At 43.0% G+C, this 16,411-nt stretch overlaps 2 protein-coding genes and 1 long non-coding RNA gene across 4 annotated transcripts in view; 1 reads left to right on the top strand and 2 right to left on the bottom strand.

The window, feature by feature from the left end:
* The window catches only part of tex264a (testis expressed 264, ER-phagy receptor a), a 59,446-nt gene extending 58,257 nt beyond the window's left edge, over positions 1–1,189 (bottom strand). For both annotated transcript variants that reach the window (XM_076110387.1, XM_076110388.1), the window contains exon 1: positions 675–1,189. In XM_076110387.1, coding sequence (XP_075966502.1) covers positions 675–932 — 258 coding nt within the window. In that variant the 5' untranslated portion in view covers positions 933–1,189. The remainder of the gene's footprint in view (positions 1–674) is intronic.
* A 1,809-nt stretch (positions 1,190–2,998) lies between these two features.
* fancd2 (FA complementation group D2) lies at positions 2,999–15,934 on the bottom strand. The gene is made up of 44 exons (XM_076110952.1): positions 15,664–15,934; positions 15,364–15,424; positions 14,962–15,096; positions 14,799–14,866; positions 14,606–14,712; positions 14,396–14,456; positions 14,204–14,256; positions 14,028–14,106; positions 13,743–13,867; positions 13,579–13,666; positions 13,385–13,489; positions 13,168–13,268; positions 12,917–13,028; positions 12,777–12,812; positions 12,289–12,435; positions 12,030–12,164; positions 11,799–11,930; positions 11,413–11,520; positions 11,199–11,308; positions 11,031–11,085; positions 10,110–10,229; positions 9,912–9,985; positions 9,687–9,821; positions 9,446–9,546; positions 9,224–9,339; positions 9,034–9,142; positions 8,851–8,949; positions 8,659–8,753; positions 8,424–8,579; positions 7,411–7,527; positions 7,030–7,158; positions 6,808–6,926; positions 6,580–6,690; positions 6,327–6,457; positions 6,141–6,240; positions 5,786–5,908; positions 5,470–5,563; positions 5,269–5,340; positions 5,007–5,045; positions 4,852–4,926; positions 4,578–4,652; positions 4,272–4,418; positions 4,091–4,192; positions 2,999–3,313 (listed from the first exon to the last, which is right to left on the bottom strand). The coding sequence occupies exons 2-44, from the start codon at positions 15,422–15,424 to the stop codon at positions 3,227–3,229; spliced, it is 4,344 nt and encodes a 1,447-aa protein (XP_075967067.1). The 5' UTR covers positions 15,664–15,934; the 3' UTR covers positions 2,999–3,226.
* Positions 7,362–11,070, top strand: LOC142970617 (uncharacterized). Its single transcript, XR_012959287.1, has 3 exons — positions 7,362–9,064; positions 9,220–9,355; positions 9,450–11,070. It is a non-coding gene; the product is annotated as an uncharacterized LOC142970617 (long non-coding RNA).
* Positions 15,935–16,411: the final 477 nt, after the last annotated feature.

The following is a 16,411-nucleotide window of genomic DNA, read 5'->3' as shown; positions in this document are numbered from 1 at the left end:
CAAAAGGCCGCTTGTACATTTAACCCCTTGAGCCAAACAGTCTAGTTATACTGCACATTACATTTCCATATCAAATCTCCAAAATGACCTTAACACAGGACAATCCCGTCAGAAACTCACTGGAATTGTAAAACCTTACACAACTTTTTAGAGCTAAACAACAAGTTGATTAGTTGACTATTTGATGGAATTAAAGTTAAAGAGCAACAATTTCCTAATTGTTGTAGATTTTAAAGCACAAATGCAAAACATCTGCTTGTTTAAACTTATTAAATGTGATGATTTGTCATATATATGGTTTTGGACTATGAGCTGGACAAAAGAAGCAATTTGAAGATGCCAACTTGGCCTCTGGATGATTTGTTCCTATTTTACAGTCCTATTTATATAAAACTTTCTGATCTCCAAGACCTTAAGAAATGACTGTTGTTGCAAACACTACATACTGAACCAGAACTCATTAGAGAGCCACTGAAACGGTGGAGATGTAAGTTTTGAATACATAACATCAACCCCTCTCTATGGCCTTTAGGACTCTGGCCAGGCCACACAAAGCATATCACACCATCTGAAACATCTTATCAGGAAAGTACATTGTGTATTGTGGTTATGTCACGAGGTCTAGTGTACTGTGTAGTTAGACTGCCAGAGACTAGAGTCCTGGGTCCTCTCACCTGTTTGGGGTCATCGTAGAAGACACCGACGGTGTTGAGCTTTGGCCCAATGCTGCAGCTCTCTGTGTAGGCTGCACCGCAGTCCTTGTACGATCCTTCTCTGAACTTATAAGCAATGGTAACATTTCTGACAGGAGGTGGCCCAGTCTTTATGATCACGTCACTCAGTAGCCCCGAGTACATCAGTAAGCCCCCCACTGTCACAATCAAACACACCAGCAGCACGAGTAACAGGAGCACCAGAATTATGTCAGACATGGTTTCTCTCTTCTCAAAGCGGTAACGTAAAGATGCAACAACAAAAAAACAAAAAACAAAAAGATATCTGTCAAGCCTAAAACACGTCCTCCTCCGGGTTACACACAGCGAGACTGTGGTCCGAGCAGCTTCGCACGACCAAAACAAACGTGGCTATTCGAAAGACGGTGTTGAATTTAGGATTCAGAGTCGCAATGACCTGAAATGAAACACAAAACACTCGGTCAAGTTGACAGAACAGACGGTTTGTTTACGGTATTTCCCCAAACACAGGACACGCTTCCTGGATAGACCATTCTCGTCCATAGCAGGGGGAGACGCGAATGCGCTTTTTAAATTATTAATTTGCATGTATTAATCACACCGCCAAAATATGAAGTATATACATTATAAACATCGATCAATACATTTGATTCCTATATATCAACGAAAGCCATCGTTGGTGCGTACAGCACACACATTCATGGCAAATACATTCCCTCTTTTCTTTACCGTGGTTCAGCCCAAGAGCTGTGCAGGACGATAGCGCTGTGACAAAAAGTGGTGATTTTCTTTGTTTTCATTCATATATATTATGATTCTCGTGCTCTGTAAATGATGTAAGGGACTTATCTGAAGGATGTCGGTGCTTGTAGACAGTTGTCAGTGCTGCGTTTAGGGATTCAAACGCTGAAGGTTGTGTTCAACCAGAATTGCAAAGTCTTGTTTATGTCAAGTTCTTCAAACTATGGAAATTCATTTAGGACAAAATATGAAGCGAATTACAAAACGAGTTTGAGCAGAATCCAGTGGAGCTGCGGGATTTGTAAACCCAGATCATGTTCTGTAATCAAGTTAGGACAGAATCAGGATCATTTTGTCATTTAATATCATAACTCTGTTACTAGTTAGGTTCCTCCCCAACACCGGAGGTGTGATAGATGTTTCAAAACAAAGAGGATAGCTTTCTTTGCTCTCTGGGATTTGTTCAAATCCGCATGCTGTTCTGACAGTTTAATATGACTGGCCAACTTTAAAGCTGCATTAATACATTTTTAAACACTAGGGGGCAGAAAACTGCCCTAACAAGCTGATGGATACACAACTGCAAGCATATCATGTCCCGCCACATATTTTCAAATTCGCAATGGATATAAACTGATTCAAAGTGGATTTTTTTGTGTGCTTTGAATGTAAATAGCTTGCCAGAGTGCAACGAAAGCATCAAAATAGACTAATAGAGCTTGTTTATCAGAATAAGAAATGCCAATGGGTCCAGGCTACGCCCCGAATGTGTGTTATGTGTTTACTAACTGGGCCAGGCCTCTTGTCATTTTACAAGAGTGTCCCCGGGGCAAAGCAAACCGAGAATCCCTGCAGTAGAGGTCCTCACTGGTGGACTTCAGACCAGGACCGGAGTTGGACCGAGTCCAAGTTATTATCCATGTAAATGTATTAGAGCTCAGCTCCGACCCAATTAGATCATGTGATGTGTCTTAATCATCATGTGAGAGGAATGTAATACATAATGCAAGACAGAGACTTTCTATACAATATTGTACAGCCCAGTTTTAAGTTGTGAATTTGACTCAGTTGTTTTAGAAATGTTGACTTTAGTGTCCAAATAGCTTGGGTTAGTACGTTCTTACTGTTAAACTGTGCATTTGTCCTTCCACATCCATGTAGTTCACTTCTTTAATTTCCTCATCTTCCTACCAGGAGGAAGAGTATCCCAGCCTGTTGACAACCAGATTTCTTGGCTGCATTTGGGATTGTGAGTTATAAAAGAAGAATAACTTTCAAATGTATGCAAGTCTGACTATGTCAACAAAGCAAGGAGGATCTCTGGATACAACACACAGAGGGAGAGTGACGTCATTCTCTGCTCAGGTAGACAGAACTCCACTAAATCTTTACATTGCAAATAGTCTTTGCTGCTCTTAATCCCGAACACATTGCACCATTAACATGTTTACAAATGAGTCTGCAGGAGGTGTTAAAGACATAGCTTGCCTTCATTTCAAACTAAAGCTTATTGGTGCTGTCCCTCTTTATGTCAGTGTTTAGTCAGTGAAAAACAGTCAGTGTTCTTATATTTATACTGAAACATTCTCTATTTTATTTTGAAAAAAGCATATAACACATTTCTTTAAAGAACCATACTTAATGTGGAAACTGTTAACATGTTTTATCTTCAACAGAAAATAAAACCAGTGGAAGTACATCAACGCTTTGCCCATTGAGGAGCAGTATTTAATACATTTAGAAAGTGTTGATGTAAAAAGACACTTCCAAACCAAGAGTGTATTGTTTGGTTAATCAGAGTCATCTGTAATATCATCTTGATCCACATCTTCCTCTCTGTTGACTGTCTTGCTTCCCTCAGAGTCAGTCCCCGGGGCCTAAAGAAAAGCACATGAGAAACCTTTGGCAAACATGCTCAATTAAAGCCGTGAACCAGCATCGAGGACAAACTACGTAACATGGGGTCTCGGAACTGACATCAGACGTGTTCCCTGTTAACTGTGTCGGCCACTAATCGTTAGCGTGCTACAGAGCTCCAACAGTTATCTTATCAGCCCTTTCCAGCTTCCACTGCCTGTTGAACTGTTTGGTTTGAACTTCACAAAGTAACGACCTACTCAGCAGCAGTGGAAGCACGTTGTTTGGCTGACAGTATTATTACTGTGTGCTGCTTATACCTTCAAATAAAACCTTTTAGCCACTTTGTGCTTATTTACACATTAATCTGTTTTGTATTCACTTACATCCATTGTTCAGTTTAATGAAGAAGGTTTTATTACGTTGTTTTCTCTTTCTCCCTTTGTTTACAACGTACACTCCCTGATTTTTGGGTTTGCCGCTGAATCTCTCAAATTTCCCAGGTTGTTGTTGTTGTTTTGAAAGACACCACAGTTAACACTAGTTATAGTATAATGAGTGTAAATGAGTGCAATTACAATTGTCAATTGTAATTGCATTGTTAATACCTGTTGGTCTCTATAGTTTTTCACCATTTTGATAAGATTTGTTAAATGAATTCTTGGTCAAGTTACTGCTGTTTGGACTAAACTCTCGGCCATGTTGTCTAAAATGTTACAGAATCTAAACTTTCCAACTTTCCATCCAATCCTATTCCTGTATCAGATGTGAACACAATGCCTGAACATGGCAGGTACCTCATCCTCTGACTGGTCCTGAGGCAGCGGGGAACGTTGCTCCTCCTCCTCCTCCTCCTCTTCATCACTTTCTTGTGACTGCTGAGAAAGAATCTCTTCACCCTGCAGCATATATTGTTTGTTTACTGCAAGTGGACAAACATGTACAGAGACACTTACAATAAGTTCAATAATGTTGTACCTTCAGGTTGCGATTCTTCAGGTTGCCAATCCGAAATGCCTCCTGACAGTTGTTGAGCGACAGCATGGCCTTCACCCTGTAAACAAACAGCTCGAGGCTCTTCTTTAAGGCTGGTACGTGATTGGTCAGGCTTGTATCCTGTTGAATCTGAGCACCAACACATCATGACAGGGTTACTTAGTTCTAATTTAACAGGAATATTCATTACATTTTGAAAGATTTGGCACCAGCACATGTAGAGAGATGTCTCCAACTAAAGCAATTAGAAATGAATGAGCTAAAAAAAACTGTGTGAACTGTGGCTACCTTAGAATGTCCACACATGTGATGGAGCTGCCGGGTGCTGAGCTGGAAGGTTTTTAGCAGGTCCTGGACATCCTCCTTAAAAAGGCAAAGCATCACACAGAGTCACCCCAATGTCAGCACTTCATTATCTCCGCCAGAAGTAATTACATCATGACAACTATTTAAGAGTGCGGGCGACATTTCAAAGGCCATACTTGTACAGCATTTCACAATTCCACGTTCAGCTTAATATGACATTTACAAGCTGTATTAGGTGACACCATCTCATGCGTACCATGTGCCTCTTGAAACTGTTGTCCAGTAGTGGCATCCCCAACTTCAGGAAAGACTCCAGGAAAAGGCGGCCATACTGGCAATAACAACATTATAATCAGTTAATACAGAGTCACAGCAGAAAGAACTCTTTCTCAGCACTCACAGCCAACTCACCTTCAGGCACACATTGAGCACCGGCCTAGAATCAAACACCTGTGGAAAGAGATTAGAGCACAAATACGTGAGCAGATGAGCCTAAGACTAACAAATGCATAAAATAGATGGGATAAAACTGATGAGATTGCTCATCTAATTTAACCGAAAACTACTCAAGATATGACCCAGTACTGGACTGAATGCTGGAAATCGATGAGGTTAAATGTGATAAATCAGTTCAAAAGACATTCACAGCCGTTAGATCATGCTGCTAACAGACCTTCACTAGGTCGACCAGGACATGAAGATTTTTGACAGCCAGGGTCCATGTCAGCAGCTTCTCACTCTGAGCCTGAAGGAGAACATGGGTCACATGTTTTAGCAGTTAAAACACACAGACACTTACATATAGTTAGTTATGCACAAAAAGGCACTGGACTCATTCTCAGAGAACACAGTGTACGAACACCCGATGGCTGACCTCAGTGTTGTCACTGACTTTGCCAGCAGGAATCTTCCTGATGGCCTTTTCCAGCTCTGCCATCAACACTTTGTAGAACACCAGGAATGTGTGCCTTAAAAAATGGAAGAATTTACAACATAAATAATACAAATATGGATAAATAAACTCTTTAATGTGAGTATTGATTTATTGTTATCACAGTTAGAGTGCTGGATGGCAGGAGCACACGAATCAATCCAACTGCAATCTGCTACTTTTGTATGATCACTAACTCACAAGCGGCCTTCCATTTTGCCCTGAGACCACTAAGCACGATGAAGTGATGGTGGTTCACCTGTTGAGAGTGGGCCATGATGCAGAGCTCTCATCTTTTGAAGCATTGATGAGCTCGGGGATTCCCACTCCAGTTATTTCCTCCACTGCCTTCAGGACATCGTCGACATGCTCCAGGTAGATTCTGCGGAGAGGAGAAAAGACAAATAAATGTTTCTTCAAAAGGTTCTTTAGAGATGATGCAAATGATACAAATCAATTTAAAGTATTTTGATGAATGACATTTACTTATTAATAATTGAATTAGTGTGAATGATTTACAGAAGCTAAAAAATAAGTTTTTGTTACTTTCCGTCAATTTTGTATGCAACTTTTTTTTGTTTTGTGCACAATTGATTTCTGAAAAGCAGACACACCTTAGGAGAGTATGAAGTGCCTCATTGAATTTGTTCCCTCGCTCCCTCACTCCGCTGGCTGTCACCCAGTCTTGGCTGAGGAATCGTTTTGCTAGGGAAGCTTGGAAGACAAAGCGGGCATTTATCATCCCAGTCCAATTGATCGCAGATGAGTTGATTTTAAGTGAGGCAACGTGTCAGACTGACCAGTCTGCTCTCTGTAGGCAGCAGGGTTGCCTCCTTTCTCTGACACAGTGGACAGAAGCTGGGAGAGACACAGGGCTGTGCTGAGACTTGGCATTGTGCTGCGGAAGTTCACCAGGTACTCGAAGCCGTGTCTAAACAGAGCAAAAAACAACACAACTAGAACCACTAGACTTTATTAGAAAATTGTGATATTAAGAGTTCCTCATCCCTGTGTGAATATTGTGTTTTATGTCTCTTAAACTTTATCACTCACTTCACAAGCTGCCCCAAGGTCAAATCAGCAGTTTCCTCTTTTAGTCGTTCAGCTAAAACTCCCAGCGCCTTCTTCAGTAAGCCCCGCTGTCCTGGCTGGCTGAATCCAGACCTGACAAACACACACAGACGTAGATCCATCTAAACAGAAGCCAGACACACAGACTCTTCCAAAGGCCTACTGCTCTGTAATTCTATAGAGTTAAAAGATTCAATGTCTCCTCCTCACCAGCTGAAGGTGGTGTTCAGGACCTGCAGGAGCAGCTGGTAGCCTGATGACATCAGATGGTGCTCCTGAACATCTGTGGCGGGCCCGTCCACAACACCGTTGTTCTCAGACAGCAGTGTCTGGGGGGAAAGAATTAACAAATGTAAACAAACAGAACAATTTATTTAGACAACTGGAAGAAAGAGGTATGGTCTCCACTCATATCTACAGATTTCTTTGCACCTGAAAATAGTTGTGGCAGTTCTCCAGGTGTGAGCAGAGGGCGGGCAGCAGCTGGACACAGTAGGAAGCGATATCCTTGGAGCTCCTCTGTTGTAGATGGGAGAAGCCCACGCTCTTATCGGTCCTTCCCTGCACAGGCAAATAACTCATTAGGTTTGGTCTCATATAAGCCGGCATATTAGTTTTATACAGTTGGAACAAAATATCATTGACACTCAAAGCGTCTCGGCAGACAGGACAGAAGATGTACTTCCTTTAGGCCTTCATTTTATTTGCCTGTATTAAAGAAAAACCTAAGAAATCAATAACGAATATTGCAAACAGATGTTATTTCAGAACTTCTCTGATCAGCGCTTATCAAGTTAAGCTTTTTTTCTGCACCTTGAAGAAAGGAGGTCTCTTGGCGGGGGCAGCTGTAAGACTGAACTCCAGCTTGCGGTGCATATCCTCCAGCAGGAACACCAGCTCAGCAGGACCCAGCAGAACCTCCTCCCGCACCTCAAGCACACAACAATATCAGAGATGTAGAACAAAAACCTGTGTATTGATGCATGTGCTGCTTAAAATTGTGCAATATATTAAAACTGCATAGACAATGATTTCACTACAAAACAATCTGTGTCATATATATATATATATATATATACACACACACACACACATGTAAACTGATGTACTCTGAATAACCTCAGCCCTAATCTGAAAGGGTAATTGAAGTATTTCAACCTGGACCCTATATCCCATGTTTCTATGTCTAAGTGACTAACAACTATTACAACTATTATTTAAATAGGTCCAGGAGTTTGTCTGGTGCAAAGGAGGAGGAGGAGGTAAACACACTGCGATGATGAGCCTCGGTTATCCGCAAGGACCGTCGCACGTGAGCCGATGCAGAATCGTGACGAGGAAACGTTTGGATCTTTTACAACTCGTGCTGGTTTCTCCTCACGGCAAACAGACATTCTCAAAGCTCCTCTTAGTTCTACATTTCTTCCGACTGTCTTGTGTATTTACAAAATGTTGGATGTGCACGGACAGGCGAAGACCTGCCTCACAGAAACCCAGCGAAGGGCCGTGTCTGATGGTGCGATATCACAACCCTCGCAAAAGGACAGAGACGCATCTGTACAAGACCGACGGGAATCACATTCTAAACCACCTCCAAATGTGGTTTGGATCCGATTTGCAAAAAAATAAAAAATAAATGTAAAATGTATCTGGATACAATCTAGAAAATAGATTTGAGCTGGAAGTCTGAACGAGGTCTGGACACAACAACAAGGGAAACTACAGAAGTTACCCTTTACAGTTTGAAAGCCTTGATACATTAAATAATAATAATGAAAATAATGTTTTGAAGAAAGCCCTACAAGCCTTCTTATTCCCTTTCTTACCTTGGTGTGCAGCTCAGAGTCGAGCAGTGAGCGGGACAGCAGGCCACACTGCAGCACATCAAGCACCTCCATGTCCAGCTCCCTGAAGAACTGTCGGTAGGACACCAGACTGACACCTTGCCGCATCTCCTTTTCCTTCTCCTTTTCTGGCTGCTCCTTGAGCACAAGCAGAATCCCCCTTTTTTAGCGCAGCTCCATAATAATAAGAGATTAATACGCGGGGTTTAAAGTTTACCTGCTGAGTTTTGTCTGCTTCGGTCGTCTCCTCGAGCTGAGAGCTGCTCTCTGAGGAACTCTTACCGGGGGCCTTCCTTTTCTTTCCTGTGCCGTCTAACATAACATATGTGAGACATAGACAATTATGTGAGTATTTATTCCTTATTCTGAGTAATTGGTTTGATTAATGTGGAAAAATATCTTCCGGTACCTTTCTTTGCCTTATTCCCAGGAGCAGCAGAACTAAGTGTGACCCCATCTGGGCTTTCTCCATCAAAGTTGGCAACAGGTGGAACATAGCCGGGTGTCTCTGAAACATTGTTAAAAGAATTGACGCCACGTGGCACAATGGGCAGATCCTCAGATGCTCAGTATTGATGGATCTAAACCTCACCTGCCAAAGCCCTCTCCAGCAGTGACTGAAGGTAGGTGATGTTCTGCAGACGGGTCATCACTTTCATCTTCATCTCGGTTTCTTTTTGTTCACAGAAGGCATTTATGACCTGTCACAAAACAGGCTTTAGTCACATGTCTTACCTCCTTTTTAAGAAAAGTGTTGTAAAAATCAAATCCCATGCAGTAACCTCTCTGAACCAGTTGATGGCGTGAAACAGCAAAGAACAGAAGAGTTCCCGATCAGCTTTTGACAGGCTCTCCAATTTCTCTATGACATCCATGTCCGTTAGGATCAGAGGGCAGCCTGTGGTCCAGCAAATGTAAACACACACACACACACATCATTTTACAGCCATAGAGATGCGATCAAACTGGTTTTCAGGAGAAATGTGTAACTTCCACGTCCTCACCCAGCAGGCCGTCGATCTCGTCCAGGTCTCCCTGGTGCAGTTTGTGCTCACAGAGTCTCAGGAGGCGGAAAAATGGAGACAGACAGAGAGGAGACACTCGCCTGTCCCCACAGAACACAGGAAGGAAACAAAATGCAACATCTCGATGATTGCACGTTTGTAAGATATTATGAAATAAACTGAAATTGCAAATCTGACTCTACTGCAAGTGAAGTACATCATTGACTCCAGATTGACTGACTTGTGGGCCTTTGTGGTTTGACTCTGCTGCTCTCCTTTGGTCTGGAGATCTTTGGCCAGTAGCGGCAGTAAGTTGATGACAATGCTTCCCTGAACCTCCAGGTCGTACATCACACGGGGCGTGAAGGGAAAGGAACTGAGAGACACACGGACGTGTCAGGAGTTACAGGAATCAATGTTTATTAAAACGAGTCATTTCCTGTGCTGCCAGCTGTCCATCACTAACCCGGATATTTCTGGTCCGAGATCCACCACAAAGTCCGCCTGGAAGTCATCGATGACACTCTTTCCGATTGTTTGCTGTTGGTTGGAGAACAACACGACCAGAATGCTTAATGATGCCTTAGTTGTGTCTTCTGTCGGATGCATGTCAGACACTGTCCATGAAGAGAGTAACAACGGGAAGTGTTTGTCTGAGACACACCTGCACCTGTGGGTCCAGGCTCGAGCTCAGCACCAGATTGGCCAGTTCATCATAGTAGAGAGCTGCAGCCTCAGGTGAGCTTTCACTGCTGGACTTCACCAGCTCTAACAGTGCCGTCACCTGCAACAAGCGATACACGAAGATATCTAAAGACCAGTCAACTGCAGGTACTTACGGTTCACTGTGCGCTGACCCCTGACCCTACCCAAACCGTGGTAGAAATTGTATATTATATAAAGGTTGTTATCAAAGTTATTCACAAGTCCCGGTTGATAACACACCACTGCTTTCTATAATAAAGTGAAGAAGATGGCAAAAGTATAAACACAAATGTTAACCAAAGCCATCTTATCGGCTTATAAAGCCGAATGAAATGCAAAATAAGACGTAACAGGCTTTTGGATGCTTATTGTTTTATATGTTATACCCTTATCCCCTATTAAACACTAAATCTAGGGCTGAAGAACATAAAAAGTTACCGTTATCTGTATGTACTTGAAGTTATGGACTGCAGCTATAACTCAATAACTCACCATAACTGTAAGCCACAAAAAAGTAGTCTGGCCCACAGTAGCCATTGGCCGGCTAGTTCTCCTCCCCTCCCACTATCTATTTTGCAAGGGCACTGTTGCTGCATCCTGACCTGAGACAACTGTGATGGATTTAAAGAAAAACAAACAAACATAGAGCATTTTTTCTCTTGCCAAATTATGATGGGTTCAAGCAGACCTTTCTCCTGCACTGGCACAGCGCTAAAACTCAGTGTGGAAATAGGTCTGGCCATAAGAGTCCAGAATAAAAGTGATGTTGAAATGAAAAATAAACTAAAGAAAAACCAAACTAATGAGAAATCACAAACTGTAATATCCGTGCAACACACACATTGTGCATTCTGATTGTTTTAATGCAGAACATCTGTACCTGTCTGAGCGTCTCCTTAGGTAACGACCCATTCTGTGACTCCTTCCCTTTAAGCCTGGGGGGGGAGGGGGGGGGGGGGGGGCAGCAGAGAGCGTGACTGAGATAAAGTGACAGAATGAAGAAGTAAAATGTGTTGCGTGTCTATTGCCTGTGAGTACCACCTCTTACCTGATGGCCCCCATGCTTCCTACAATCCTGATGGCACCAATGATGCCAATGCGCTTGTACTTGGGCACAGTGCTGGAGAGCTGTTTGCGGACCACTATGTGCATGTCATCCTGAGGGTAACAGAGTCAGAGAGCTAGGTCAGCGGGGGGGGGGGGGGGGGGGGGGGGGGGGTGTAGTCAAGGAAAAAAGACTGAATTATGTCGTGAATGTTTACCTGGATGTGAGATCCCTGCTGCTGCTGCCCAAAGGCCAGGCTGCTCAGGAGGTGGAAGAGTCTGCGGATCTGCTGGGGTGTGAGGCTGTCCATGTAGTCTAAGATTCCCTGAAAGAAATGTAGTTCTCAGTTAAAAGCAAACGCAACAATATTAAACCTTTGTAAGAAAGCCATCACGGACCATCTGCATCCATCATATCAGCTCAAATTTCATTTATACATTTATTTGAATAGTTTTGTTTCTCATAACAATGAGGAAAAATAGTTAAACATTTGTATATGTACATATATAAGGACCTGAAAGCTCAGATCCATCATTTTATGCATTTTCAAAGTGTGCTTTGGTGAGCAAAATACAATCGCAGGTATAAGGATCGCCTCCTTACCTTGACAAAAACTGCATAAAGGGCCATTTCTGAGGGTTTTTCTGTAACAAGGCACAAGAGCAGCTCCAGAGCCATGTCCACCTCCCCACCCACACCACTGCACACATGGGTCACCAACGAGCCCACCACCTCCTACAACACATACAGGACGGAATTAAAATGACTCGGCTGCAAAAACAACAGATAAACAGGCTTAAGCACATTTCTTTTTAAAATGAATTCCAAACCCACCTGTTGGCAGTAGGAGTCAAAAGCTGTGAACGAGTGTCGGTACATGTGTCCACCAAAGGGCACCACACAGGGGTCAGGGGAGCGCAACAAGCTCTGAGCCAGAGCCAGGATGGAGGGGAAATACCCTCGCATGACCTAGAGCGTCATCATTGATTAATACAACCAATCATTCAAATAATAATAATATATATAAAAACAAAATGCACCGTGCTGCTGTCTTTGTAGTCAAGCTTGTACATACGTCTGCAGACTGACCCACCTGAGTGTAGTCCCTGAAGGTCCTCTGGAGCAGAGCCTCCTGGATCAGTCCAGTCCTCACTTTCCCCTTCAGCACCCTCTCTGCCCCCCGCCGGCTCTGGTTGGCATTGGTGGAGTGGAGGATGAACAGCACCAGCAGATCTACTACCTGACATGGCCGAGCACATGTTCAGGGATAGACGGATCCACACCCCCACAGACACACATAGATGTGACACATTCAGACAGGTCCTTGATTGTTAAAATGTCCATTGTGTCCAAACTTTGTGACTGGTTTTGAAGATGACAGATGGTGTACAGTATGATAAATGTTTCTATCATTGCCCAGACTTCATAAACAACTGCAGAACTGTAGTCAAAATGAATAAATTCCTATAAATTGTAAAGCACATGTGTGGGCACATCAGCCCAGAATGGTATGTAAGCGCTCTGTTTACACATTTATACTGTTTACTAGTGGATACCCTGAACTAAGGAGATGACACTCACCTTATGGTCCTCCTCTCCGTCCACGGACTCTATTGCCTGATTAAAAAAACGACAGTAATCGTTCAGTAAGCAACACTGAAATTGACAAGAGTTTCATTCAAAAGCATCAGCATGTATTAGTCAACTGATTCATTTCCCACCTTGAGCCAAGCCTCAGATATCATTTTCTGGAATCGCACTGCTGACTTGATGCCGTCCAGTGTCAACATCACGCTGTCTTGGCTGCTGCCAGCTGATGGTGTGGAAGCGGACCTGCTCCAAGAACAGACTTACTCCATTAAACTTCAGGAATGCAACTACACCAAGAACCTTCTGGTCTACTTCAAAACATGTTCCTGACTAAATATACTGATGAATAGCTGTGAGGGATTTGGAATCTGTGTTGTCTTACGCGGCTGGTCCTTTGCTCTTTATGCGGCTCTGAGAGGCCTGCAGCACAGCGGGGAGGACACACTGCTCCAGCTCCAGCTTTTTACGAAGATCACACACCACCTACACGCAGGATGCACACACGCCACATTCTTGATTTCAAAATATACGTACTGTAAAGAGCACAACTACTATCTAGTGTTTCCTAAATGCATAATGGCGTAGACTCTGAGTCTGACCTCATAGGCATCAGAGGCTGAGACAGAATGCAGGATGAACTTGACCACCACAGGTAGGTCCTCCAGCTGCACAGCAGCCAAAGTGACCATGACGGCTCCACGGACCTGACAGAGCAGACAGTGACAGGTAACAACACGGTGACATTCAAATACATGTAATATAATCTGTGTGTGTGTGTGTGTGTGTGTACTACCTCAGTAAGTAATGAGGAACTGAGGTTCAGACTAGAGAGGGCATCCAGGATGGGGACAGTCAGCTGAGTGTTCTCCTGGAGTAAAGAGCTACAGAGAACCGGGATGAAAACAGCACATACAGCACAAGTAACACAGATGTGTAGTAGAGATGTACTGCACATACTTGAGCTCTCTGGCTATATCATTGTGCTGGGAGTCCTCCAGTATCTCTGGCAGACTGCTGATGATGTCACGCTGAACCTCCACCGGTGCTACCGACACCAGCTCCATGAGCTTCGCCGCCAACTCCTGCAAAATAACCGGCCACAAAGAGGGCTGAAATAAAGACCTCACCGTCTAGACATTAGTGATGATGATTACAGGTGTAATGGAACAGATCAGCAAAAATAAAAACACGGTTATTGACTTCAATTCTCACGTGCATCCCTATCATCAGAGAAATGACTACCTTGCTGTCCACAACTCGGTCGAGCCATTTAAACTGGTTGATGATTGTGTGAGGAATACTGAGCCCTCCATCTCCAGCACTGTGAGGGACAGAACAAGTTCACGTTTAGAAAGATAACACAGCGGCAAAAGAAGTGTAAAACGGTTAAAAATGCTGTAAAAAAACTAAATACTGACCCATCAAACATAAATTCAGGGAGCTTCTCGAGCAAGGTGTTGATGATGACGGTCTGCGTGAAAAAGAAAAGTAGATTATGGATTAGTGGAATATGCACAGAAAAATACATTTTGAATTAGTTTTTCTGCGTGACATCCTTTGTGAAGGTTGGTGCGCTGTGGTGTTTGGGAGAATCTATGAAAAAATCTCACCTGCAGCATCTCAATCCCCAACAGCATGCGGAGCAGACTTTCCTGAAAAGAGCTGCCATTACTGCAACACAGATTAAAAACATGTCAGTATGTCACACCATACAGTCAGACTCCTGACATAAGGTTGGTCTCTATGGCAGGAGCTCTCCTCTGTATAAGTTCTGCCCACGTAGCCTCTAATAGCATTGAGTGTGTTTATATGAGAGTCACCTGGCGTCTCCATCAGACAATCGTGGGACACATGGAAGAAGGCAGTTCCTAAAGCGCTCAGGGTCCTCAATGTGAGACTCCAATCCAGCGGTGAACTCCTGCACAATCTGAGCAAAGAAATGTCCGTGAAACACAACCGCCTCATGTTAAAACCCTTGATCTTGTGTAGGGACGGTGTACAGCGTATACTTACTCCCGGGTACCTGGGACTCTTCTGTAGTTGTTTCTGTATTCTTTTTTGGAAAACGACTTGGTCGACAGCTAGGGGGGGGGAAAGATAAGGACCAGAAAAATCATAAACTAACTTCATTCACTGGCTTGGTATGTTTTGAAACTTGGATTGAGTGTGTTTTTACCGATCTCATTGGATGTTCCGCCTTGTTTCAAGGTGACACCTGCCTCCCGAAGAAAGACCCCAAACACACTTTCATTCGTTTCCTCTGGAGCAGGTTCCTTTGCTTTGCGACCAGTGGTGCGACTCTTCTTTGCCTCTATAGAGAGAAGAGAACAGACCTTAAATAAAACAGAATCCAGCAGAGAATACTGGGCTCCCCATGAAGACAATACTTGAGACAATGTGCCATCAGTTAATGAAGGGAGTGAGATATGGTGTTTCCCTGTTATGTCATACTCCTGTAATGTGACGTCACTCTCAATGTAAATAATGACAGGCATCTGGGAATTTGGATATCTTAAACCCTGTACTAACACATAGGTTAGTTATTAACTGTTGTGATGTTACGTTACATAACACTTACTAGTGGTCGTGGTCGCTCCCTCTCCTTTATCCACAGACGAGCGTCGCTTTTTACGCATCATCTGATGAAATATGAAGGACAACAAGGTTTTTAATGGCTAACGTTAGAGCGAGCTAGCGTCAACAGTAGCAAACAAGCTAAGGTATCGTTATAACAAGTGTACTTCATTGGGGACATGTTACAGCAAACTACTATACTGTGGCTAAGGTATTAGCTAATAACGCTACAATACAAACATGCCATATTTAAGTATGTGGCGTTATATCGAGGTTATGTTAAATGCTAAAAAGTGAGACGTACGCTTGGTAGACAGACGAACACACAGACGGAGATGTCACGACTAAAGCTAAAGACACAGAAATTACTAAACAAACTCTCGCGCCAAAGGTGTCTTGCGCGTCACAAACCAGTTAGGGATCATCTATTTAGATGATCTTCATAGAGTTTAGGGAACCGAGGTAGACAGCTGAGAAGAAATTAACTCGTCTGAGAATAATCAAATAAAGCGACTATAGATTGTATAGTAGCTCCTTTATAAGTTAGTCGGTTGACTGAAGTTATTGTGCTATTAAAAGTGGTCCGTCTTTCTACACTACAACGAATACAACATATTGTATACGGTCCCTAATTTTCTGGCATTAGGTCGCATGTTTTAGATAATCATTTTGTCCGTTGGTGGGCGGGGTGGGAACTCTGTCGACATATTTTCGAGCGATCACTTTTTCCGGGATACGCCGTGTGATGAAACATACACACTCCCAAAGCGATGTACCTGCGCAACTACATCAAAGAGTGTGTTGTACATTGAGCGGCTTCACTTCTACTTGCTTCCTTCTTCGCCTCGCTTGGTTGACTACAGCGATATAGTCCATTCACGTCATGATTCACGAGCCGTTTTGTTTAAAAAAAAAAGAGCAGGATAATTTTCTCCAGGAAAAACAAAAAGGATGAAATAGTGGAAATTACAAAATTCAGTATTCATGTTTTGGCAACCTTTTGACTTAATTAATTAAAGATAAAATGTCAAAATTAAGAGTTACTAAATTCA

The sequence above is a fragment of the Anarhichas minor genome, unplaced genomic scaffold (assembly GCF_050575085.1).
Source record: "Anarhichas minor isolate MPS153535 unplaced genomic scaffold, ASM5057508v1 ptg000043l, whole genome shotgun sequence".
NCBI lineage: Eukaryota > Metazoa > Chordata > Actinopteri > Perciformes > Anarhichadidae > Anarhichas > Anarhichas minor.
This window is presented reverse-complemented; position numbering and strand designations above follow the sequence as displayed.